Here is a 27420-nt window from a genome sequence, read left to right as displayed (position 1 = left end):
CGGTGCTGTTCGTGCGAAAGAAAGATGGGTCGATGCGGTTGTGTATCGATTACCGGCAGTTGAACAAGGCAACGATCAAGAATAAATATCCTTTGCCTAGGATCGATGACCTATTTGATCAGTTGCAGGGATCCTCGGTCTATTCTAAGATTGATTTACGTTCTGGTTATCATCAGCTCAGAGTTCGAGATATAGACATACCAAAGACAGCGTTTCGAACCAGGTATGGACATTACGAATTTATTGTCATGCCTTTTGGTTTAACTAATGCTCCTGCGGTATTTATGGGCTTGATGAACCAAGTGTTTCAGAGATATCTAGATGAATTTGTAATTGTCTTCATTGATGACATTTTGGTGTATTCGAAGAACAGAAATGAGCATGCAGAGCATCTCAGAATTGTTTTGCAGACGTTGAGAAACGAGCGACTGTATGCTAAATTGTCAAAGTGTGAGTTTTGGTTGAATAGAGTTGTCTTCTTAGGACATATCATTTCTGGAGATGGTATTTCTGTTGATCCGAGTAAAGTGGAAGCTGTGATTAGTTGGTCGAGACCGACTTCTGTACCAGAAATACGCAGTTTCATGGGCTTAGCCGGATACTACAGAAGATTTATCAAAGATTTCTCCAGTATTGCAAAACCAATAACTCAATTAACACAAAAGAATGCACCATTTGTTTGGTCAGAGGAGTGTGAGTCTAGCTTTGTTGAATTGAAGAAAAGGCTGACCAGTGCTCCAGTATTGACGATACCTTCAGGTACAGGTGATTTTGTTGTATATTGTGATGCTTCTCATAGAGGTTTGGGATGTGTTCTTATGCAGCGAGGTCATGTGATCGCATACGCCTCGAGACAATTGAAGCCACATGAAGTTCGATACCCCATTCATGATCTTGAGTTGGCGGCTATCGTGTTTGCATTAAAGATTTGACGTCATTATCTCTATGGCGAGAAATTTGAGATCTTTTCCGATCACAAGAGCTTAAAGTACCTATTTTCTCAATCAGAATTGAATATGAGGCAACGTAGATGGCTAGATCTTCTGAAAGACTTTGACTGTGAAATCAAATATTATCCAGGAAAGTCAAATGCAGCAGTCGATGCCTTGAGTCGTAAGGTATGTTCTTTGTCCTTATCGACGATAGGTGTTAACAAGTTAGTTGAAAATTGCTGTACATCTGGATTAGAATTTGATACAGATAGTAAGCCACTACGACTCTTTACGATCCAAGTTGAGCCCAATTTGATTATGAGGATTAAGGAAGCACAAAGAACTGATCAGAATGTGCAAAGATCAATCCAAATGGTCAGATCAGGGCATGTATCAGAATATCAGGTACGAGATCATGTGTTGTACGTGAATAACCGTCTAGTTGTGCCAGATGTTGCAGATTTGAGACAGCAGATTCTGACGGAGGCACATTGTAGTCGGTTCAGCATCCATCCTGGTGGCAGAAAGATGTACAATGACTTGAAGACACAGTTCTGGTGGAAGCAAATGAAGTCAGACATTGCCGAATTTGTGTCTAAATGCTTGAACTGCCAACAGGTGAAGGCCGAGAGGAAGAAGCCGGGGGGTTTACTTCAGAGTTTATCCATTCCAGAATGGAAATGGGACCACATTTCCATGGATTTCGTGACGAAGTTACCTCGATCATCCAGAGGTTGCGATGCGATTTGGGTCATTATTGACAGATTGACCAAATCTGCTTGTTTCATCCCTTATAGAATGACGTATAGACAGGATCAGATGGCGGAGATTTATATTCGTGAGGTAGTCAGATTGCATGGAGTGCCGAAGTCTATCGTATCAGATCGTGATCCACGATTCACTTCACACTTCTGGCACAGTTTACAGCAGGCGTTAGGTACGACCTTACACCTTAGCACTGCTTACCATCCTCAGACAGACGGACAGTCAGAACGGACTATCCAGACATTAGAGGATATGTTGAGAGCCGTCGTGCTAGATTTTGGCATTAGTTGGCAAGATTCCCTACCTCTTTGCGAATTCTCGTACAATAATAGCTATCAAACAAGCATTGAGATGGCACCGTTTGAAGCTTTGTATGGCAAGAGGTGCAGATCTCCGCTATATTGGGATGATGTTTCAGAAGTACCAGAACTTGGGCCAGATATGATTCGTGACATGACTGAGAAGGTAAAGGTTATTCAGAAAAGAATGAAGACAGCACAGGATAGGCAAGCAAAGTACGCCAATATCAGACGTAGACCGTTAGTATTTGAGGTATGAGATAGGGTATTCTTGAAAATTTCTCCTTTTAGAGGCGTTGTGCGATTTGGCAAACGTGGGAAGCTATCTCCTCGATACATTGGTCCGTACGAGATTCTTGAAAAGATTGGCGATCGAGCTTATCGACTTGCTCTTCCTCCTTCTTTATCCGGAATACATGACGTATTTCATGTATCAATGTTACGCAGATATATGCCAGATGTTTCTCATGTTATTCAACCGAACGAAGCTGAACTTGATCAAACCTTGAGCTATATAGAACGACCGATACAGATTCTTGATCGAAAGGACAAACAGCTCAGAACGAAGACCATTCCACTTGTGAAAGTTCAGTGGAGTCGACATGGCATTGAGGAAGCGACGTGGGAAACGGAAGAAAACATGAGGCAGAAACACCCCGAGTTATTTATATGATATGAGTATGTATTCAGTTTTAGATTATCAAACTGTTTTAGATACTTTGTATGGTTACTTCAGTTCGAGGACGAACTTCTGTCTTAGAGGGGGAGAAATGTAATGCCCAGAGCAATGATTGACATGTACGAATTCATAGATATGTTGTGAAGATTGTACATAACCATAAGAAATAAGAAATGATATCTATTGAGATTAGATTGACCGATATCGAGAATGTTGGATTATTTATATTTCGGTGAGACCGGAAGGACCGAACCAGGATCGGATCGTCCGATGCGTTCGGATCGTCCGTTCGGCGTTCGGAGCGTCCGAGCCAGGTGGCTGGACACATGGATGGCATGCAGAGTTCGGATCGACCGATCGTAGTTCGGATCATCCGAGACAGTTGGCTAGAGACGTGGAAGACATGCAGGATTCGGAACGTACGAAGTGAGTTCGGAGCGTCCGAAGTGTGTCAGATCGGAGCGTCCGAAGTGGATCGGATCTTCCGATCATTGTCTATAAATAGAGGCGCGAGATTTCATTTGATTAGTAAGTGTTAAAGAAACATTTCCTAGAAAGTGTTAGACATTCTATTGCAGATTCATCTTCACGACTGTAACAGCAATTCTACGACGAAAGGTATAATACATGTTTTGTTTTGGGGAATCACGACTCAAATGAGATCACATTTGAGTTTCCCAACCAAAACCACATACGAGTTTTATTGTTTATATCTTGATATAGGTATTATTATTATAGATTTGTTTATAGATCTTGTATGCAAATCTCGCTATGCTTTGTTTACAGATCATGTTACATTGCATTAGATGTTTATTAGAACTTGTATTCAATTCTTATTATGCTTTGTTTACAGATCATGTTACATTGCATTAGATGATTATGCTTGTTTACAGATTTTGTATTCATGCATTAAGATAGGACAGTCTGGAGATCAGGCAGACTTCTAGATGTTCGGTTCTATCCCAGCTTAGGGGAAGATCACCGCCCCTTTGTAGACGTGGATACAGATCAGGCCGAAGTCTAGGAATAAGACGTACCGTCACCCCGATTGGGAGGGTAGGTGATAGATCGTCTTATTCACACCGGGATCCCTAGAGTTTTAGTCGAGTCGCATCTAGACATGATTAGGCTCGCATTTCATGATTTTATATGAATGACATTCATATCAGCATGTTTCATGTTTTATAGTATTTATATGCATGTTCACATGTTTATACTGGGATTTGTTCTCACCGGTTTTCCGGCTGTTGTTATGTCTGTATGTGTGCATAACAACAGGTGGGGCAGGATTTGGGTCGAGACAGAGATGATCGTGTTAGCGTGGAGATCTCGGGCCTAGCAGACGGACCAGTAGTTGTCTTTTGTTATGTACTGTATTTTATTACTGGTTAGTTGAGGATATACGGAACAGGACATAGATTTTATGTTTGTATGTTGTAAATTAAATAAAGAACTTGTGCTTGTCTAGTTACATTTTGATTTAAATATAAAAGCGAAAAATTGACCCACATTTTAGAATAACAATCCATTTAATCCCAAGAAAAAGATTTAGAGCCCGGGTCCCCACAGAGATCATATCGACATCTAATATTTTAGCTACATAAAATTATAAGCGCGACGTAATAGCTCTTCTAAGTTCTAATAGGGGCAATTATTTCATCCCAAAAATCTCCTTATTAAGATAGCAATCAAAGCATGACGTTTGGGATGTTGCATAATTTAGTAGATTTGATTTGTGTGTATACTATATTAGCTATAGCTTTTGGTAACTGAAAAACATTCAATCTTACCATAACTATAAGATAAATGCCACTAACAATAGGATATGAGGCATAGAACATAAAAACTATGGTATTATATCTCGTCATTTAGGTACTTTATTTTTTAAATTAAGCACAAATAATTGATATTTAAATATGAAACTAGAGGGATAGTGTGGTGGTTTTGATTGATCATATATGCCTCATGAAAACAAATTTTATCATTTATTTTTATTTACCAAATAATATCATTAACAAAATAATCTTTGACAAAAAATATGAAATCATTATATTATTTTTAGGTACCAAGAGCTTTAAATTAGGTACCTACCACGAATTTTCAAGTACGAAACTAGAGGACCATGTTGATATTGATTCAACTTCACATATAGTTTATGAGAAATGAAAGGAGAAAATAAGTTATTACCATTTATTTTTATCTATCAAGTAAATGCCACTAATAATAAGATTAATGGCTTATAACATGAAAATTACAGTATAATGTATCAACATTTAAGTACGATAAGCCTTGATTTGGGTATAAATTACAGATATTTAAGTATGAAAATAGATGGGCACCAGAGATGGGGTTTGTAGTCCAATGGTTACACCCTTGTTGGATTAGTCGGTTCTCTGCGTTCGATCCCCTTTCTCCGCCTGTGTTGTAATAAAAAAAATAGATGGACACCATGGTAATCTTTATCGAACTTGAAATATAATTTATGAGAAAAGAGCAAGGAAAACATGTTCCTACTATTTATTTGTATCTCCAAGAAAAATGTCATTGATCATATATCCACGTGCACCAAACATGAAAATTACAATATAATGTATCAAATTTGAGATACTATTTGCCTTAAATTGTGTACAAATTATGGATATTTAAGCATGAAGTTAGAAAAGTTACAAATGAGAAAAGAATTAGGAAAACAAGTTTTTACTATTTATTTATATTAACCAATTGTCATTAACAATGTGATTCTTAAAATATATGAAAATTTTGGTACCGTGTCAAATTTTATTTACTATATGGCTTAAACTAGATAAAAATTTATGCATATCTAAGTACAAAACTTGGGGAGTAGGTCTCATGTGAGACCGTCTCACGGATCTCAATCTGTGAGACGGGTCAACCCTACCCATATTAACCATAAAAAGTAGTACTCTTAGCATAAAAATCAATACTATTTCATGGATTACCCAAATAAAGATCCATCTCACAAAATTTGACCCGTGAGACCGTCTCACACAAGTTTTTGCCAAACTTGGGACACCGTGATGGTATTGATCCAACATCACATATATTTAATGAGAAAAACAAATTTTTACGCTCATTTGTATCTATCAAGTAAACATCACTAATAATAGGTGTAAAACACGGAAATTTCAAACTTGATGTATCATTTTTGTACTCGAAATTTTTATAAAGTTGTCTATTTTATTTTAGTATTATCAATATTATATAAGCTTTGTGGGATAATTAATTTTTTGTGTACAATTATCCAATGAGTTCAAAATTTTTATGAAGATAATATATCTATATTTCGATTTTGGGATATATAAATACAAGTTATCGACATAAGATAAGAGATAATTAGTATAGATATTTGGATAAGAATGATAAGATAGATAAGAGATGATAATATATCTTAGATTCAAGATTTAATTCAAATGTTTAAACGAAGAGATAATTCAGGATTTGGATAACATCCACCCTACTATAAATAAGAGAAGTTCTCATTCAGAATTTACATCTCAATTTTCGAGTTTTTTCTCCAATTTTTTCGAAATTTCTCTCCCAAATTCTGCAGAAGTCATCAAAGTTCTGTCTTCGCTCAAGTGCTCAGAATTCAATCTCCACCGTTCAGAATATGATTTCATATGTTTCAAATAACATATCAAAATTTCGACAAATCTTCGGAAAAATACTACTCAGATTCTAGCGAGAACATCGTACCTACGTTTTTTCATCCATAAACAGGTTAAAACGACTTCCAAACCCGATCTTAACCGTTCATAATCTATTTGATGTACTTTTAAATGTACTGTAAAATTTTAAAGCCGATCCAACGGTTCAATAAGACGCAAGAAATTTTACAATACAGGGTGATTTTTCGATAGATGTGCTGCTGCGTTTTCGAAGTGTCGGTTATATGATTCTTCTATGATTTCCAAATTCTTCACATTTTCTTCCAGTTATAAGATAAATGAGATTGTTTTAAAGATTTAAGTTTTGGTTATATTCATTTTTGTTTTTGAAAATTCGGTCGAGTGTAAATTTTCTTCTACCCCCTTCTGGTTACGATTGTCGCATGATGTAAGTATTTGCACTGTGAGAATTTGACTAGATATGGGTGGGAATCTCAATATGCATGATATGTTTGTGACCCTTACACGGTGAGATTATAACCATTACACGACTTCGTTCCATTAAAGGAGTAAAAATTAGAGACTGATATCAGTACAGCTATAGAAAGTAGAGGAATCTCAGTGCCTGGTCAATGATATATATGTGGTATGAGTCATGTTATGCATAGTATGTGTTTCGAAATTTTATGCATTTTGTTATGTTGTGATTGAACGGCCCTCACTTGCTGCGTGACGACTATATCATTCACCTCTTACTCTACCCTCCCCAAATAAATCAGAAGAAGATATAGAGGAAGAAAAATCAAACACCAGTTTTGGGGATGTTAGTGGACGCATGAAGAAATTTAATTAAGCTTATATTCTTTTGAGTTTTTAAAGTTATAAACACTTTCGCAGATTTTTATCGTTTTCAGAGAACTATTGAAAAGACGATTCCATTTTTATGGTATCTATGAAATAAACTGATTTTGGTTTATATTGTACTACGAGACTTGTTGTTTAACAATTATGTGATTATTGAATAACGTCGGTGTCGACTAACCTAAGTCTCAAGACGTAACATTTAAGTGATATAAGAGCCTTCGTGTATTCAACCATGTGAACAACGTACTCCAAACATAAAAAAATGTTATATCTTTCCGAAGCATTATTACCTAAGAAACACCGTTCCATGACTTCCATCAATACTGCAGCTAGATCGTATACATATTCTTGCATATGTGAGTCTGTGACATCGTTGTTTCGTATTCCACTATTCCCTTTTCCCGTGCATGAATTAAAAAAAAAAATTTAATTGTTGGTAACCAACCAAATATTAATTAATCGAATACTAATTGAGCACGATTCATTACAATTTAAGTAAATTTCGAATTTCATTAGATCGTTTATTTTGTTAAAATAAATTTTACTTGCCACTAAATACCATACTACACTTGAAATAAATTAAAAACACCATATCTATAATACAGAGGGCCAATGAAAGAACAAAATAGATCATGAAAAATATTACTTTTTATACTAAAAGTATTATTTTTTATTGTGAATATCGATAGGATTGACCTGTATCACAGATAAAGATTTGTGAGACTGTCTCACAAGAGATCTACTCTTTTGATAAACATAAAAATGACAAAATCAATTGTTTTTATATTATCATAATTTGTCACAATCTTGAAATATCCTATAATTATGAAAAACAGACATCAAATTCATTCATTTATAAGCTTTAAGGTCAGAAAATTCTGAAGGAAAATTTCAGATCAATTCAAATAACAAATTTAATAACTAAATAACATAGTAAATCAATCAATAATTTAAAGAGAATCAGCTAAAATAGAATTTCTTTAGAGTATTAAGGATTGAATATTTTAATCTGTAACGAAAAGTGGAACAAAAAAATATATTCTTACTTAAATTATTTATTTCATGAGAAAATATTTGCAACTTTTGTAATTTTAAACTTAAGGGCCCAAAAACTTATTTTTCACCAAAAACATTCTTGGCCCATTTAAAATTCACAAACATGTTAGCCATCCAATGGCCCAACAACTCAAGGCCCATGACACTTTGATATTCCAAAACACCTTTTGGAAACTCTAGTCGTCATCGCCGTCGCCGGATGTGGGGACCCGGACGCTAATCATTTTCTTAATCATCGTTGAGATTTAATTATCAGTTCTGATAAACAGGGTCTAAAAATTTTTCTTTTTAAAATGCATCCGCGGAAGGTAATGAAATCTAAATAATATATTTTCATAAATGACTCAAATAAAAGATTCGTCTCACAAAATACGACCCGAGAACCTAAAATTATTTACCTGGATGTTTTGAGCTTGATTTGAGACCATTTTTGAAACTTTAAAAGACACGGAAATCGACGAGGAAATTTCACAACACATCTTTTCGGTTAATCTTGACTTTTTTTTTGTGTAGTAAGCATACTACCGTTGAAGCATGTGTTTTGATTTATATAGAATATTTGTGAATAGAAAGGGGTATTTTAGACATTTTACAAAAATAGGGAGTTGGCAGTTGGGGCTGAAAATAGATGAAGATTGATGACCACAGGAACTGATAGTAAATTTGAGATTGGAGTTGGAGATTTTACGACAATTTGCCCTTTTTTCATTTCTCTGCTTTTTGAAAGTGTAAACGAGAAAAAAAAAAAACTTCTTTGTTGGGAGCAATAATTCTAAATTGACACGTCAGTGTAGTCAAATCGTAAAGTTTTAAAAGTTTGATGTTAAAAAAATTGAGTTTTATTGTTATTATTAATTTTAATTTAGAAAACAAAAAACATTCGTATACTTCTATTTTATATATTGCAATTTATTAAATCGAACTCACGGTATTAGTTTTGTATAATTAAGATTTTGTTTTTTTAAAATCAAAATTCATAACTAGATATTGCTGGAGATTTCAAGAAAGTTTAAAGTTTGAATAAAAATTATGTTTCATGAATGTGAGAGTGTCTTTTGACTTTCCACGTTCTTGAGTTAATTGTGACTCATAATTGTAGAAATGTCTTTTGACTTCCCACATTATTAAGTTAATTGAAGAGTTTTGACTCTTCATATTCTTGAGTTAATTGGAAGATTACTTGAGTTAACTAATATTGCATGACCCTTAGTATATGTATTTTGAGGCTTATAAATAGTGTGTTAATTTCCTCATTTCATATAAAAAAATATGATTTTTACAAACACTCAAGGTCTCTTTCAAACATTCTCTTGTATTTCATATTATTAGCTTTTCATTTGGCATCCGTTAAATTTCGTCGATAAAGTGAAGATACGTTTTAATTTCGCCGGTGTTGTTATTTCGTGCTAAGTTGCTGCAAGATTTAGCCGGTGTATGCTGAGAAACAGTTGTCCGTCCAGATCCTCGAAGCACCGTCGAATGTGACAAATTTGTTTTAAGAAAACTGTATTTCATACAGTTCTCGGTTTGATTTATTGTTTTCTTGTTGTTCTTTTATACACGATATTCATAATTTCAATAGTATGCTCATTTTTCGTATACTGCTTTTGATAGTTAACTACCGAGACCTCAACAAGGTTTGCCCAAAGGATGACTTCCTTCTGTCAAACATGGATGCACTTACTAATCGACAGTGGTCCGAAAAGTTTTCATTTATAGATTGATATAGTGAGTATAATTAGATAAAGATGACTTTTGAGGGTGCTGCTCTCTGTATTTTAACGAGATTGCTTTCGTTCCCTACTTCTATATTTTTTTATTAGCAATTTGACTAACATATTTAACAACTACTCAAATTTCACGTGTCAACATCTCATTAAAAACATTTATTGCACTCCAACAAATATTTTAGTAGATTTGTGGTTCACTGACATCAAAGTAACCAAACATAACCCATGTTATATATTTAACAAAATCCTAGTTCGAGTATGTTCCATCTTTGACATTTTTTTTATTTTCTTCCGCCAATTTCTTCGAAACTCGTTGCAGCTGTCAAAGAGCATCTTATAGTACAGAAATCACATTGCCGACAAAATTTGCTGTTTCCACGGAAATATTAGCACCAAAGGGGCCCATCATGTTTCGAAAAATACATATAAATTTCTGAGAAAATCTCCCAACCACGAACAAAATAGTTGGTGAAATAAAATAATTTTTTTGAAAAAACCAATTTTTTTTGTCACAAAAAATATATATATATACATGAAGTGTTATACCATTTTATATTAAAAATAATTAATTAATTATTGGCTTGACCAATGCATGTGGACAAATTTTTTTAGTACACTTTTTACAACTAATGGTGGATTAGGAGAGGTGCGACATTTTATTTACGTAGATATCGAACTCACGTCTCTCCCACGTAAGGGAATCAAAGAATTTTAGGACCTTTCTTTGGAATAATGACTAATCTAAAAGAAGAAACGCAGCCTACAATATTTTCAAAGCTTCCTCCCACCAAGAGTTGAGCATCTTATCTTCATGCCTAATTTTAAAGTATTAGTCAATATAATAATAGGCCTTATCTTCTTTTTGTTTCGAATGATATAATATATTATATAATGGAGTGGATGCCATTGCGGATGCTCTAGTCTATTCTGTTTTTGGAAAAGAGTAGTTCTCTTGTAAAACGATCTCACGAATATTTATTTATGAGACTGATCAACCCTACCGATATTCACAATAAAAAGTAATACTCTTAGCATAAAAAGTAATGTTTTTCCATGAATGACTCAAATAAGATATCTGTCACACAAAATATGATCTGTGAGACCGTCTCACACAAGTTTTTGGCTTTTAAAAGTCGGAGAGTATCATTTTATTTCGAAAGATTTCTTGTGAAACCGATAGATCGATTTATTTTGGATGGAATGATTTAATTTGAGAAAGCATTGTAAACTTGAGTTTCAAATAGTCTCGTCTCGAATACATTTGATATCCATCACAGTTATTAATAAAATTGATTTGCTTTAGAAGGAGTGAGTTTGAAATTCACATAAATTCAATTCAATGGTTTAAATGCACTATAACATTATGTGGTTGATTGAGAAATATTTTAGGTGTTTTGAGTTTTAAGCATAATATTGTATTAATTTTGTTTAGAGTAGGTCTCTTGTAAGACGGTCTCATAAATCTTTGTGTGTGAGACGGGTTAACCCTATCGATATTCACAATAAAAAATAATTCTCTTAGCATAAAAAGTAATATTTTTTCATAGATGACTCAAATAAGAAATATGTCTCACAAAATAAAACCTGTGAGACCGTCTCACAAAAATTTTTATCTTTTATATTTAAGAGGATCGAGTCTATTGTCTCTCAGATTTTGTTGTTTTAATTTAGAGGTATAAGTGAGTCAATATACATGTGAGTGACTCGATTCTAACTTGATTTGACCGAGCTCGCTAGCTATTCAAGTAGCTATATATATGTGTGTGTTATTTTTAGGATATAAAATCTAAGAGATACTTTCGTCAGTATATAACTAAAATTTAAATCCTAAATATTTTAGGAAGACTTTCAAACTTTTCAAGAACAAGCTCGAGTATTAAGACATAGGCAAAAACTTGTGTGAGACGGTCTCACGGGTCATATTTGTGAGACGGATCTCTTATTTGGGTCACCCATGAAAAAGTATTAATTTTTATGCTAAGAGTATTACTTTTTATTGTGAATATGGGTAGGGTTGACCCGTCTCACGGATTATGACCCGTGAGACGGTCTCACATGAGACTCACTCTAAGACATATACACGAGTCGAGCTCAAGCATTAGATTGATTACTCGATTGAGTTTGAGTCATACATAATTTAAAATTGAATCAAGTTTGAGTATTGACAAATCAACTTTAATTTTATGATAAACAAATAGGTGTGTGCCAAACTTCTTGCCACCGCCACTTATGTATTTTTTTAAAATAATATATATACATTCACTTTGTATATATAAGGTTTGTAATTTATTTACCTTTTTGCCCTCAAATGGTTATAAAATATTATGCAACGAATCTTCAAAACAAGGTCAATTCTGCCGACATGAATATCAAATTTTGTCTTGTTAAAAGTAAATTTAAAACAACAGTGGATATAATTTATTAAAAATACGAGGATATGGATCACTCTAATAATCACGTATTTCTATAAATAGTTATATTATTTCTAATATTTAATTTTTCAAAACAAAAACTCTAATTACACCGTTCTACTTGATAAATTTTGTAAAACAGATCTTCAACACGACTCTGTCCATGGAAAAAATATTATTTTGAATGTAAAAAATATTAATTTTTATTAATAAATATGAACCCAATTAACCCATATCATAAATATAGATATATATTCGTGAGACCGTCTCACGTAAGATTAGTCATTTTGTCAAACCCGTCACGAAGTATATGCCGTCCTCAATTTGGTGGATATTGGTTGGACTTTTCCTTCGTTCATACGCATCGTATGGTCTTGTTTCTGCAAAATACCTAATATATCCTCCAACGATTATGCATTTGGAAATATAAATATATATATATATATATATATATATATATATATATATATATATATATATATATATATATATAATATAGTTTTGATATCCTGCACACCTATCGTACACATCTATTTGAGCATCGATGAGGTGTCACTCACCTATTGGATGTGATGAAATATAGAAAAATTGTGCATCCAATAGGTGAGTGACACCTCATCGGTGCTCACATAGGTGTGCACGGTAGGTGTGCAGGATATCAAAACTATATATATATATATTTTTATTTATTTATTTAAACATATTTACTAAATTTAAAACCAACTTACATACGTTTTACTTTTAATAATATTGAAGAATATATGTTTTTGAAAATATGCCAACGAAGAATTGATAAAAAAAAATTAAAATTTATTTTAAAAAACCTCATTGTTACCATTTCAGATATCACCATAACTCATGAAAAACAGTTTTATATGTCAATTTTATAAGACTAATCTCCAAGTCTATCCAATTCGTGAAAAAGTTTTATTTGTATGTTAAAATTTTTATATTGACTTTAAATATGAATAAAATTGACTCGTCTCACAAAATTAGATGATCCGTCAAGACTGTTTCACAAAAAAATAAATTATAAAAAAAAGTTATAATAAAATACTGAGAAGATATGGGAAAAAGGGGGAAAGAATGAAATTTCACTTTTTGAAAAGAAAATAAAGCTAAATGAATTACAATTAGCTGAAAGAGTATAATTTTTTGCAATTTGCAATATTATCGATGCCGGCGAATCTTTACGGTTTACGTTAAAGCAACGAATCATCATTATTTTTTACAAAAAGTGATTAAAATATATAGATTTATTTTAAATACAATTTATTCTTGATGTGACCCTTCGCTTTTATTCATAATAAAAATTTATCAATTGTTTTATGAAGTGATTGAGAAATAATTGTGGATTTTTTTTATATATAATTAAATGAACAGTACAGATTAATCGTGTTTCACGACTAAATATAATTTTGTAGGCAAAAATTTGTGTCAGATGGTCTCACAAGTCGTATTTGTGAGACAGATTTTTTATTTGGGTTATCCATGAAAAAGTATTATTTTTTTATGCTACGAGTATTACTTTTTAGTGTGAATATGAGTATAGTTGGTCTGTCTCATAGATTAGGATCCGTGAGACGGTCTCACATGAGACCCATTCAATTTTGTAAATAATAGATTGAGATAATTACATCAACGTTTGTCGTCGTTAAAAAAAATATAAATATATTTAAATTTTATATTTATTTTCTGAGTTGGTCTCTTGTAAGAAGACGGTCTCACAAATTTTGATATATTTAAATTTTATATTTATTTTCTGAGTTGGTCTCTTGTAAGACGGTCTCACAGATCTTTATCTGTGAGACGGGTCAACCCTAACGATATTCATAATAAAAATAACACTCTTACCATAAAAAGTAATACTTTTTAATGGATGATCCAAATAGAGATTCATCTCACAAAATACGACCAATGAGAAAGAAATAAAGATATTTTGGATAAACATTAAAGATACGTTATATTATATAATTTATTAACTTTAACATTTGAACTTAATTAGAGAGAATATACACTTTATAAAAGAAAAAAATAACAACAAAAATCTTTACTTTAATATAAACCTACTAGGATAAATTTTAACAATATAGAAAATCATCTCAATTTTATGTAATGAAATATCATTTCAATCTTATCCAAGTTTAGACGAAAATATTGTTCTTAATTATAAAGAATTCATTATAAAAATATTTTTTAAAATAACAAATATTTTAATTAAAAAATCATACTAATTAATATAAAAAATCTCGTAAACTATATTCGAAGCTTCTACTCTTTATTTCAATTCCTATAATTTTTTTCTTTATACCAAAAAATATTATTGGAAAAAATTACTATTTAATATATATATATTAAATAAGTAAAATTATTAATATTTATTATAAAAAAGGTATTCTAGAATTAATATAAAAAAAATATGGCAAGAGAGTGGAGACCGAATAATTAAGGAAATTGAAATATGGAAGAAAATCAAAGCGAATGTTAGCTGGGTAAAGCTGTAATATCAAAGAAAATAAATGGCAAATATATATTTTTTCCTATATAAATAACCCGGCCCTCTTTGAGTTCGGGGAAAGAAAGGAAGAGAGAAACAAAAACATCAAAAAAGGGAAATCGGTTGTAACTTTTTCTAGGGTTTCATTGTGTTCTACGGCCGCCGAAAACAATTTCCATTTTCCGTGAGTATTTTTTGAATGATTGAACGATGATATAATCTTTCGGAATCCTTTTATACCCTTCTTGTTTATTGTTTTGACTGCAGGGATATCTATTTCAGGTGAATCGTGGTTCTGTGGTGATAGTTTTTACGAAGAAATCAAAATTTTGATGTGAGTATAAATTTCTATCTGATTTGGTTTTGTGAATTTGATTTTTTTTAGATTTTTTATATATATTTTTATTTCAATTGATGCATGAATTTTTTGGTTATGTATTCTGTTCTTGGAAATGGAATTTATTGTCTGGGTAATCTTGGCTATTTTTCTTGTAAATTTACATGTGAATCAAAGATGTTCTATTGGTTATTGTTCTTGTAGATTTAATTGTGAGTTTATGTGAATTCAAATTGGTCTGTTGGTTTTTGATAGTAGATCGATAAATCTTTGTATGGAAAACATAGAATTACAATTTTTGAGATCTTGAAAATTATTTTTGAATTTTATGTTTCTTGATTTATGTTGTATATCTGATCTTGAATCTATATATGTTTATAATGTATGGATTTGTGTGAAAACCAATAGAAAAAGTTTCTTCCATGGCTATGAACTTTTTGATGATTTGTAGCCAGACTTGTTTTCAATTTTAAATGAATTTGTTAGTTTCAACAAAGCTGTTCAGATCCAAGCTGCTCGATCTTTGAAATATCTGTTCAGAAATATGTGTGTGCCGTGGTATCCTTTTGATTGAACAATCTTAATGTTCTGGATTTGTGCTGTTTTATGCTATTATATGTGGTTTCTATGTTAATTTTCATCCTACAACTTTTCCTGGGTTATGCAGTCTAGAGTTGATGATCTAATGGAAGCTAAAGGTGGGAAGAAAAAGTCCAGTAGTAGTAAATCCTTATTTTACGAAGCTCCCCTCGGATACCGCATTGAAGACGTTCGACCAAACGGAGGCATCAAGAAGTTCAGATCTGCTGCATACTCCAACGTGAGTTCCTTGATTTTAAACCAAAGCATGTTTTTTAGGACATGGTTCTATAATATGCCATTATTTTAACTGCCTTCAATTTTTTCTTCCAATTGCAGTGCGCTCGCAAGCCATCCTGATATTCCTCAACTAGTTCCCTCCGCACGTCATTGACGTGATCAAAATAAGCTTTTTAGTGATTTAGTTTTCGATTTTGTTCCTGCACTCCTTTTCTTCGCTTATTTGCTACCTTCTTCTCTGCGTCCTTTGTTATAAGAAATTTCTGTTCTTAAAATGGCTCTACCTGTCTCTGCTATTGGTTTCGAAGGCTTTGAAAAGAGGCTTGAAATCACCTTTTTTGAGCCTAGCATCTTTGCTGACCCTGAAGGAATGGGTCTTCGTGTTCTTGCCAAACCACAGTTGGATGAGATTTTGGGACCTGCTGAATGCACCATAGTTGCTTCTCTGTCGAATGAGTATGTTGACTCATATGTTCTCTCTGAGTCTAGCCTCTTTGTGTATGCTTACAAAATCATCATAAAAACTTGTGGGACGACAAAATTGCTTCTATCAATCCCTCCCATTCTGAAATTGGCTAAATCCCTCTCCCTTTCCATTAAAACTGTAAGGTATACCCGTGGAAGCTTCATTTTCCCCGGGGCTCAGTCATATCCTCATCGCAACTTTTCTGAAGAAGTAGCTGTCCTAGATGGCTATTTTGCGAGTCTTGGTTCTGGAAGGGGCAAAGCTTATGTTATGGGCGGTTCAGACAAACGAAAGAAATGGCATGTTTATTCTGCGTGTGCAAGCTCTGCTGAGTATTTTAACCCTGTTTACACTCTAGAGATGTGTATGACTGGCTTGGACAAGGAGAAAGCATCTGTTTTCTATAAGAAAGAATCTAGCTCCGCAACTCTGGTGACTTACGAGTCAGGCATAAGAAACATTCTCCCTGAATCAAACATATGTGACTTCGAGTTTGATCCATGTGGTTATTCCATGAACTCCATTGAAGGAGCTGCAATCTCTACTATCCATGTTACCCCAGAAGACGGATTTAGCTACGCCAGCTTTGAAGCATCTGGGTATGATTTTAAGGCTGTGAATCTTGGCCCGCTGATTGGGAGGGTTTTGTCTTGTTTCGAGCCTAAGGAGTTTTCCATATCTTTGCATGCTGATATTGGTTCTAGGCCAATGCCTCAAGCTTTCATGCTTGATCTGAAAGGTTACTTGCACGACGGGAAAAGCCAAGAAAATTTAGGAGCCGCTGGATTAATAATCTACCAGAAGTTTGTGAAGACTGAATTCTGCGGTTCTCCTAGATCGACACTGAAATGTTGTGGAGAAGAGGACGGTGATGAAGAAGAAAAGGAGTAGCTTTTACGTTTTACTTTACCCTTGTTCAATAAAATTATGGGTTTGCCCATAGATGTTGTGTTACTGCTCTGGATTATTTACATTCGCGACTTTTTCTATCTTAAAAGAACGTATAATCGCCCAAAACTGCGCATTAAAGTTTAATTATAAAATCTTAATTTAAAAAAATTGTTTGAAATCGCACTGTACATAGTAATTCAATTTGAATTTAGTGAAAAAATCGCCCAAAACGCGCTTTTATCACCCCTAACTTGCAGTTCATGGGGTGGTTTTTTTAATTAATTTTATTTACAAATAAATGTGTAAATGTAGGATACTAATTAAGTCCTTACTAGTGAGCTATGTAACCTTGTTATGCTTGGATAATTTAAAAATATATATATATATATTAACTATGTCATATATATTTTTATTATTCTATATTCAATTTAGTTCGCTTGTTTTTAGTACTAATCTGTGAATAAAAACACATAATGGTATTTTTCCCCTATTTTTTAACAATATTCTAATTTTATTTTGAACGAACGATTGAACGTAATCGTAACCGTTGGTTAACTACAGCAGGTGGTTCATAAACCATAACCATAACCATTAAGTAAAGTTATGGCTAAAGGTCGAGCTTTTTTATTTGAACTGTCTAACTGAAGATTCTAAACCGTAGTCATGTCTAGCCATCAGCTAGTCATCTCACTCTAGTACTATTTAATAAAATTATGTTTAAGTCTTAAAAGGTTAAAAAGAATGTTAGAAATAATGTCTAACAACGATTCTAAATTATATTTCATGCAAAAAGTATTACTTTTTATTGTAAATATCGATTATCTAGATCATCCATGAAAAAATATTACCTTTCATGCTAAAAGTATTACTTTTTATTCTAAGAATATTATTTTTTATTATGAATATCGATATGATTGATCCGTCTCACAGATAAAAATTCGTGAGACCTACTCAAAATAAAATCTCTATTTATATAAAATGTTGAAATAAAATTGAACGGCTTTTTAGCATAATTCATATCACAGTAGTTACTCTACTTGCTAGTAGAGATACTATAGATAAGAACCACAAATGATACAAATCTATGCCGACTTTTTTTATCACCAACAAAGTCAGGAAAATAACAAAACCATAATTCTTCAAGAACAATATACAGAAAAGGGACAATTTATATGGAATCCTTGAGAGTGCTAATACAAACTATTAATTTTCAATCAGTACAAAGGTGGCAAGTTTCTGTCGAAAAAATTGTGCTGCAAAAACTGAGAGCAACACAATAAGAGCAGCAATGAACAAAAGAGTTCTCCGGGAATTTCCAGTCGATGACGTGCCATCAGCTTCTGAGTTTAGAATCAAACCTGCTCTGGGCTTTGCGGAATTGGTTGAACTCGTTTCATTCCAATGTATAGAAGTGGTACTGGTAACCGAGACATCATTGAATGATTTGTCTTCCTGATTCACATTTTTCATGGGGTTATTTTCTAACACACAAAAGTCACATTCTTGATTCGAATGAATTACCACAATCCTCATGATCACTAAGCATCATAATTTCAGAAATCCCCTCTATCAGAGACTTCTCCAATTAGCATATGATCGAGAAAAATAAATAAATAAATTCGTGACATGTAGAAGTGGGATTTGTAAGCTAAACATCTTGTTTTAATCAAAATTTAATATGACTCCAAACTGTTTAAAGGGATCACATAAGGAGGAACCAACCTGGAATTTGTTGGATGAGAGCTCAGTGACTGTAACTGTTGAAGCTATTGAAGATTCTCCATCCACTAAATCTACCTGGGATGATAGGAACCCTTTGTCATTACAGCTCTTGGTCAGTTCAGGTTCGTGCTTCTGATTATTCCATATATTTGCTCTCAACATTTCGTTTTCCTTGGTCAAAGAGGTCAACTGCAATATTCAAGTCCTTTAGTTTGTTTGTTTTTTTCAAAATTTTTATTCCAATAAAAGATTTTGATGTCTATGAAGAAATGCAAACACGTTATAACAGCACCAAGAAATCAGAAATACTGTAAATCAGTGCACCTGTTTCTGTATACGTTCCCTCTCCACAGCTAGTTGCACGACTGTATCCATTATAAAATTGGCTTTGATGTTAATGTCCTTTGCTCTTGCTTTTGTTTCAGCATTTTCTTGGTTCGAACATGACTCCATGGATTCGATCCGGGATCTCAGAAAATCAAGTTCTTCATTAAGTTTTGAATTTGTGACAGACAACTCAATACATCGTTCTTCCGTGCTCTCGGCCTTACTTTCAGCTTTCGACACCTTTTGTTTCAGATCATCAATTAATATTTCCATATCCCATATTGCATTATACAAATTGTTCTGCTGTTCTAGGCTTGCTTCTGAAGATAACCTCGCATGCTGCAGCTGGAGATCTAATTCCAATACTTGCTTCTCAAATAAACTCGCTTTTTTAGTGTTGCTGTCACTACTACCTTTGAGAAAGTCCAATTCTTCTGAAAGTTCCAGATTTGTTTGTGTTAAATGTGTTATTTTCTCCGTTCGCCCTTCCCAGCCTGAGTTTCTGAATCATATATGCTTTCTTTTAGAGACTCGATTTCGTCCTCCATTTCTTTAAGTTTCTGTTGACTCATTTCATTGGATAAATCCCTCTCCTTAAGCCGGGACTTCAGCTTCATCAAGTTTTCCTTCAAGAATTTTAACTCTGTTTCTAAGACGCGTCGCCTCAGCATTATCAGCAAGGAGAGTGGCTACATTGCTATCGAGTCTTTGGATTGAAATTTCTTTTGAATTTAACTGATTTATGCAATCTTGGAGTTTCAATTTCGTTTCTTCTTCTCTCTTGATAGAATTGCCAAGATTCAATTGAAGAATCTGAAGTTTTCCTAGCATTTCTTTCGCAATTCCCATCAACACCTCGGCTGTATTATCTGCCTCCAAAAATCTCCCCCAAGCAACCTCTGCTGCCTCTTCCATGCAAACTGATACTTGTTCTATCAATCGCGTCTTCAAATTAAGGTCTTCTTCATTTTGTTTAGATTTTATTAACTCTTTCTCAAGTTCCTGCTCTCCCATTAGAGATTTTTCGAGCATTTTGAAGATGCGTCTTTGTTCAACTGTCTGTATTTGTGGTTTCCACTCTGCGCTTGATTGTTGAAATTCTTCTTTTGCACCCATAATAACATCGGATTTCCCTGTTTACAGACATGTTTTATTAGATAATTTACAAAATACATTGGATAACTCGAGAGGACAAATGGTATTACTTACATCCATTTGGTTTAAATGAGATTGAGGACATACTGCAACTTGGCCAATTGAATCTTCATCTCCAAAACCCGTTCTTGTGACCGTTTTACTATTTCTTCCGAATCATGCAATTTGCTTACCATCCCAGTAACTAAATCCACTGATTGCCCTGAAGAAGATATCTTATGTAGGGAGTCGACTATTAGATCTTGAAGACCACACATAAGATTGTCCAGTTCTCGCAACTCGAGATTTAATATAGCAGTCAGTAAATCAAATGTAAAAGTTTTCTCAATCATTTCTGCCGAAATTTCATCATCTTCAGTATCAATCATGCCAATATCATTCTCCCCCACCAAGACGTGCAATAAAAGATTTTCCAAAGTGGCCAACTTGTCAGAAGAGTAGGCCAAAGTCATATCCACTTCAGAAGACACTTTCAAGGCATTTTGTAGCTCGCCAGCCTCCTTCGAGTTGTATGGTAGACCTTCGTGCCAAAACTTTTGCATGTCTGGATCTGCAATATCAGAAGCACTAGCAGCAGAGTCATTTGCCGCCATTGTCACAATGTTCATGCTGGACACCACAAATCAAAAACAAGAATCAGTCCTAACAAAAAACAAAAATTCGGGCTTCAACTAAAGTTTTCTGAGTTTCAAACATCAGTTTCTAAGACAAGGAGGAATCAACACATCAGCAGGATTCAAAGATATATAAATATTTTGTGAAATTTGAGCAACAGCTTATGGTCTCCTGAGAAAGCACAAGGTTCAACACAGGCAGTTAGGCACTAGGAGTTAAGAGACTTTAAAGCTTCGATTACTCTTTCGAAATTGAAATTCCAGTCCACCCATAGTTAGCAAATCTAAGTGGAAAAAATATAATATGCTCTGAAACCCCTTTTCCCCAAATCATCAGTACCACACACACTAACACACAAATGAGAGAGTTAGCTGCACAATTTGCACATGGGCAATATGTAAAAAAGAACCAAGAATCACATTTTTTAAGGCCAAAAATAAACTAAGCTGCTCATCTTTTTACAAGAAACCAAAAATTCGCAAGAAAATGACCAACCAAATCAATAGAACACATCAATTCTAAGGTTTTCACCTACAGATACAGCAGTTAGGAACATTCTTTAACCAAAGTCAACAATTATCCAGCTCAAAAAAATGATCGAAGAAACCATATTCTTCCCATTCCGCACTAAAATTCAGAAGAAACTCGAATTCTAAGGGGTAAAAATTGCATACCTCGAGAAAATAATTTGTGGGTTTCTTGAATCCTCCGTTTAATGAGCAAATGGCGGGTCTCATTCAAGAACTCCCATTTCCGAATTCTAGAGAGTTTGCGGGGGCCGACTTCGAAGTTCGTACCCAAAACGTCGGAACAAGATTAAAGACAAAAACCAAGCGGTCAACTTGGCAAGATCGTCCTAATCGACGGTCAACTTGGCAAGATTGTCCTAATCGAACTTAATTAGGATGTAATCACATGATTAAAAATGGTAGCTTGATGATCATTTGCCTGCGATTATTATCAATCATTTTGGTCTTTGAATTTAATTTAATGGTAAATAAACATTGATCGCCTTGAAATCATGTCAAGAGAAAAGGTCATAAAACTCAAATGTTGCATATTTTTTGGGAAACTTGTAATTTTATTGTTTATATTTATTTATTTATTTATTATTTTTAATTTAGTTATTTATATTATCAAATTTTAATATTACTTTTTATTTTATAATTTCAATCTTTTTTAAAATACTTGTGTATATAATAACATCAACATTTTCCTGAAACAAACTAATATTGTCAATATTGAAAAATACGAGATTACAAATAAAATCTACCATATGATGTATCACAATTGCAAGTTGGCAAAAATACATGCAGTTTTTTAAAATCGGATTGGATTGATCTGTTCGACAAGTTCGTTTTGGAACGGGTATTGGTAGTCCGAACCAAGTCTAACAATTATTTTTACGGTCAAACTGGTCAAACCAATGAAAATGGTCAATAACCGATCAGACTGTTCGTGAATCGGTTAAAAATCGATCCGATTGATTCATCTCTTTTTAGTTTTTTTTTGTTTAGAATTTGATTATTTTTTTATATTTCTTATATTTTAAATTTATTTTTAGTTGTATATGTATAATTATTGACTTTTTAATTTTGTTAAAAATATTATTTTAATAGTATTAGAGTTAATTTTGATTATTTTTTTAAAAAAAATGTATATATATAATTATATTTTATTATAAGTAAGTTGTTTAGATTTTAAAATTTGATAAATATATATTTTTATTATTATTTATATACACATTTAAGTTTTTTTAATACTTTAAAATATATTAATTATTATTATATTATTTTATATGATATAACAGTTTCCAGTTCAACAGTCTTGTTGAATCAATCCATTGGATTGAATTGTTTCGACCAGTTAAACTATTTTTTTTAATATAAGTCGGTTTGATAAGCTCTATGGTTACGAAAACACTGGATAAAAAATCAAAATTTTAAGCTTATTTATCTTTTAACTAATTTCTAAAATATAAATAAAAAATCATCATCTTAGTATAGTCACAAAAATTAATGGAATTATACAAAGATAGGTATATTATTTCTTTTCATATGTTTATATGAATGCCTGATATTCATACAAATATATGGAATAATTTAAAAGTTGTTCGAAAATAAAGATCACATTACTTCTCTTGCACTAAATTTCATTAAAGTGTAAATATTAATGCATTTTTTTAGTGAAAATCATTTTTGATTAATGTTTGATGGTTAAATATGCATAATGTGTGTTTATATAATTATATGAATTTTGGTGCAAATTATACATTAAATTCGTTTGTACTATAATTCATTTAAATGAACTATTATTTGATAATGCACGTCTCTTTATTTGTGTGCGCCTAAATATTGGTCCACAATTTTGAAAATGTGGTATGCAACTATGGAAGTGATTTTGGAACTCTTTCGCTAAATTAGAAAGTTGCACTCACCTCACAAAATTAGCAGTCAAGCTAACTATCTACAACTTCCAAATAGAGAATCAATTTATAAACTACTTTATAAGCAATATGTTTAATCTCCATCAAACTTAATAATCAAATTCATCTCCATGAATTTGGCTATCTCAACGAGAACATAAAATCTAATACTTGTGTGACCTTTAATAGTTCACAGATACACCTTGTCGTGGCTTTTGAACTCATGTGATTCGAGACAACGCATGTCTCTTATATGAGTTTACCCTAATTAATCCTCACTTTTTCATCAACCTCTTGATCATTTGAATGTCAGAACTCAAGTATAATTTCACCCATCAGATCATGGAAAGAACGTTTAGTAGGATCGTCTAATGATACCATATGTATCACTATTAGTGCCTACAAAAGCCAATAGGTTATCATTAACGTACAATATGATATTTTCAAGACATATATCCCGATCAAATCTGTAACCATTGATAAAAATCGAGGTTTGCAAATGAATTTGATAACTACGTGATCTATCTTTGAGTAATCTAGTGACATCGTATATGCAACTTGGAAACACCTTTTCCTAAAGCACATGTCATACTTTGATCATTTATTCCTTGCACTATTAACCCATCAGATCATATTTCTTTTCATCGGAATTATTTCACAAAGACTCGTGGGTAAGAAAGAAGGGGGAAACAAGCACAACTTGGAGACCGCATCACAACGGAGGGTTATATTTTGCGTTCATAGGATATCCACACCTATAGGTAAGTTGAGAATCCCGACTACAATACATCAGCCCCTAAGTATATCAAAACTACACCCGACATTGCCACATGATGACTCTTATAGAGTCAATAAGCGAATCAAAGTACGTCGCTAGTATACAGAGCCTCCAAGTTATCTCGGGTCAAAGGATTAATGATGTACAACTACAATTGCGGTCTTAATCCATTCGATAAGTGATAATCACTTGAAAAGCCCGGATAAGGGTTTTTCAGTGACTCATAATGTGATCATTAATCTATATGTTTGTATATCTTCATGCTCATACCAATGAAACGTGACATTAAAATCACATATACTAGTCTCGAACTCGAGCGACATTTATCCTTATTTTAGGCGGCTGAATTGACTAAGAACGAATTTAGAATATACAATACACGTCTAATTTATCTTTTGGTGGTTCGGTTAGGATGGAGTCTTACATTTTTCAAGTTTCGTTAGGATTGGAGTCTTTTGGTTGTTTTGTTAGGGTAGATGAAAACATGAAGCAAAAGCAAGATAGAAGTTGAAATGTAGTCTTTTATTATGCATAGGACGATCATAAACTTGATACAACAAGATCACTCAGTGTAGCAGACTCTCATCGTCTCGAAACCAAAAAGTTGAGAAAACACAACACAAAAATCGATTGTTCCCATTTTTCGAATACTATAACCTATCAAGAGGTAAAATCATAATTCAAATGTCTTATTCAGCTTTCAACGAATTTTCAATGTCAATGACGAACCGATACTTCACATCAGATTTCAGGAGACGCTCCATAGCCGTGTTTATGTAATCTATATTGATCATCTCCACCTCTGGTAGTATATTGTTCTTTGCTGCAAAATCAATCATCTCTTGAGTTTCTTTCAGTCCTCCGATTGCACTTCCGGATATTGTCTTCCTCCCTATTTTCCATTTTTTTTACAAAAGTAGGACAAAATAAACAAGTGAGTAAGAAATACAACACTCAACAGAAATGAAGACAAATTTTTCATTGCTGTTATTTCCAGTTCTTCCACAAGGGTATCCATGAAAATTTAGGTTCTCTTTAATGACTTCTACTCTTAATTTTTTCCTGACAGACATTTTCTCACCTTGAAGCAGGGGAAAGGCGAGAAACTCAAGTGGCTTTTCTGGAGCACCAACCAAGATAAGCTTCCCATTGGGCTTTAACAAAGTTATCAACGGTACTAGGGGATGAGTTGCGGACACCGTATCAAGGATTCCATCCAACGTTCCCATTGCAGCCTATGCGCGCAAAATCAAATAAATTTGATGTTAGTAATTTACATTGTACTAGAGTGGAAGAAAGCGATCCACCGAAATAAGAAGAAAGAAACCTGCATCTGCTCAGGATCACGGCTAACTAAAAACTCATCTGCACCAAGACTTTCAATAGCTTCCTTCTTTTTATTAATTGACGTACTGATGACCGTCACATGAGTCCCGAAAGCCTTAGCAAACTTCACGGCTAAATGGCCTAGGCCACCAAGACCAACTATACCAACTTTCAACCCCGGCTTGTCAAGTCCGAAGTATCTTAACGGGCTGTAAGTCGTGATCCCAGCACATAAGAGAGGAGCACCGATATCAAGAGGTAGATTCTCAGGCCAACGAATGACGAAATGCTCGTCAGCAACCATGATATTAGAATAACCTCCATATGTAACGGTCCCATCAAAGTAAGGCATACTATATGTGAGTATTTGTTTGGGACAGTAATTTTCGAGATCGATAGCACACTGATCACATTGGCGGCATGATCCGACCAAGCAACCTACGCCTACTTTGTCTCCGACCTTGAATTTCTCCACCTTTTTACCTACCTCAGTAACTATCCCCACAATCTCATGCCTATATCAAGAAAATTAAGTATATATATCAAATCAAGCCACCTTTGCACAGCTACCATATCGTCACCAGCAAATACATCAAATTCTTACGTTAAAATTTAAATTAAGGACTAGACATACTTATAGGAAACAACAAAGGATCAAAAAGCCAACACCTAGCAAGAACTCTACACTTGAGCAATTGAGCAATAACTATATAGAACGGTAAAAAAATATTCTCATTTTGCATTTGAAAAAACAAATTCAACTTTCATATTTTGCGACCGATATCATCACCAACCCACAAACTAAAAAAAACTCGCTTAGTATCACAAGAAAAACCCATAAACCATTGTACACCAAGGAAACATAGCCACAAAATATTTACACATTAATACACACAGACACAGAGGATAAATCTTACCCAAGGACAATAGGATATCTCGTTCTTGCCCATAGGAAGAACCCATAATCCTTTATACATGAAGAACACATACCCACAAAATATTTACACAGGAACACATAAACAAAGTATAAATCTTACCCAGGAATGATAGGATATAGAGAAAATCCCCACTCGTTCTTGACCATATGAAGATCAGAATGGCACACGCCACAATACAGAACTTTGAACTGCACATCATGCTCTCCAGTAGCCCTACAAACGTGTCGTAAATTAAATTAAACCACCGAAAAATACACGTGTTTAACATAAAATAAAAAAAAGCTCAAACTTTCATTATTCCCAGTTCTACAAAATCTTGAAAAACAAATGACACTCAAATCTGTACCTTCTGGAGAACTTGAAAGGAGCTAAGACCCCAGAAGTGTCATTTGAAGCCCATCCAACAGCCTTCACTGGGTGCTCTATTTCCGGTGATTTCGCCATTAGTCAATGCAATCTCCTTTCCCTCTCGTAGGAAAACGAATTCCAAGAAAAGAGTGTGTCAAAGATTACAAGAACAATAGATGAAGATGTCGAACGACGGTATTTATGCAAAATTACTGAGCTTCTCGGAGGGAAGCTTTAATGACGTAGGTGGTGAGCTCAGAAGAAGCAGGGAAATCAAATCAAACTCGGCTACCTTATTAAATTGTATGTAAATCAAACTCGGCAAGTTTATTAAATTGTGTAAATTAACGATTTAATGAAAGCAAAAATTTATGTGAGATGGTTTCAGGGTCTTATTTTGTGAGACGGATC

At 33.5% G+C, this 27420-nt stretch overlaps 3 protein-coding genes across 4 annotated transcripts; 1 reads left to right on the top strand and 2 right to left on the bottom strand.

Annotated features, from left to right (window-relative positions):
- The first annotated feature begins 14915 nt into the window (after positions 1 to 14915).
- LOC140837204 (S-adenosylmethionine decarboxylase proenzyme) lies at positions 14916 to 17473 on the top strand. Of its 2 annotated transcripts, none has more exons than XM_073203272.1 (4): positions 14916 to 15046; positions 15130 to 15196; positions 15867 to 16019; positions 16118 to 17473. In XM_073203272.1, the coding sequence occupies exon 4, from the start codon at positions 16293 to 16295 to the stop codon at positions 17373 to 17375; it is 1083 nt and encodes a 360-aa protein (XP_073059373.1). In that variant the 5' UTR covers positions 14916 to 15046; positions 15130 to 15196; positions 15867 to 16019; positions 16118 to 16292; the 3' UTR covers positions 17376 to 17473. The 2 variants fall into 2 exon arrangements, with proteins under 2 accessions (XP_073059373.1, XP_073059375.1); XM_073203274.1 differs by having other exon boundaries at positions 14929 to 15046; positions 15145 to 15196.
- A 976-nt stretch (positions 17474 to 18449) lies between these two features.
- LOC140837203 (WPP domain-interacting tail-anchored protein 2-like) lies at positions 18450 to 22071 on the bottom strand. The gene is given in 8 exon segments (XM_073203271.1): positions 18450 to 18827; positions 19098 to 19286; positions 19422 to 19901; positions 19904 to 20029; positions 20031 to 20557; positions 20634 to 20664; positions 20666 to 21188; positions 21869 to 22071. Coding segments are annotated over 7 exon segments (2124 nt in total). The 5' UTR covers position 21188; positions 21869 to 22071; the 3' UTR covers positions 18450 to 18578.
- Positions 22072 to 24900: 2829 nt separating this feature from the next.
- Positions 24901 to 27197, bottom strand: LOC140837202 (8-hydroxygeraniol dehydrogenase-like). The gene is made up of 5 exons (XM_073203270.1): positions 27008 to 27197; positions 26761 to 26874; positions 25725 to 26238; positions 25479 to 25632; positions 24901 to 25289 (listed from the first exon to the last, which is right to left on the bottom strand). The coding sequence occupies exons 1-5, from the start codon at positions 27103 to 27105 to the stop codon at positions 25087 to 25089; spliced, it is 1083 nt and encodes a 360-aa protein (XP_073059371.1). The 5' UTR covers positions 27106 to 27197; the 3' UTR covers positions 24901 to 25086.
- Between the last annotated feature and the right edge of the window lie 223 nt (positions 27198 to 27420).

Source organism: Primulina eburnea, chromosome 7, assembly GCF_022965805.1.
Source record: "Primulina eburnea isolate SZY01 chromosome 7, ASM2296580v1, whole genome shotgun sequence".
Classification (NCBI taxonomy): domain Eukaryota; kingdom Viridiplantae; phylum Streptophyta; class Magnoliopsida; order Lamiales; family Gesneriaceae; genus Primulina; species Primulina eburnea.
This window is presented reverse-complemented; position numbering and strand designations above follow the sequence as displayed.

Excerpts from the sequence above, each read along its gene's own strand:
- LOC140837204 (XM_073203272.1), top strand. The coding sequence starts at position 16,293 with ATGGCTCTACCTGTCTCTGCTATTGGTTTCGAAGGCTTTGAAAAGAGG.
- LOC140837202 (XM_073203270.1), bottom strand. The coding sequence starts at position 27,105 with ATGGCGAAATCACCGGAAATAGAGCACCCAGTGAAGGCTGTTGGATGG. Across the intron at positions 25,633-25,724 it reads GTGATCCTGAGCAGATGCAG|GCTGCAATGGGAACGTTGGA; the intron begins GTTTCTTTCTTC and ends TTGCGCGCATAG. Across the intron at positions 25,290-25,478 it reads CGCCTTTCCCCTGCTTCAAG|GGAGGAAGACAATATCCGGA; the intron begins GTGAGAAAATGT and ends AATGGAAAATAG.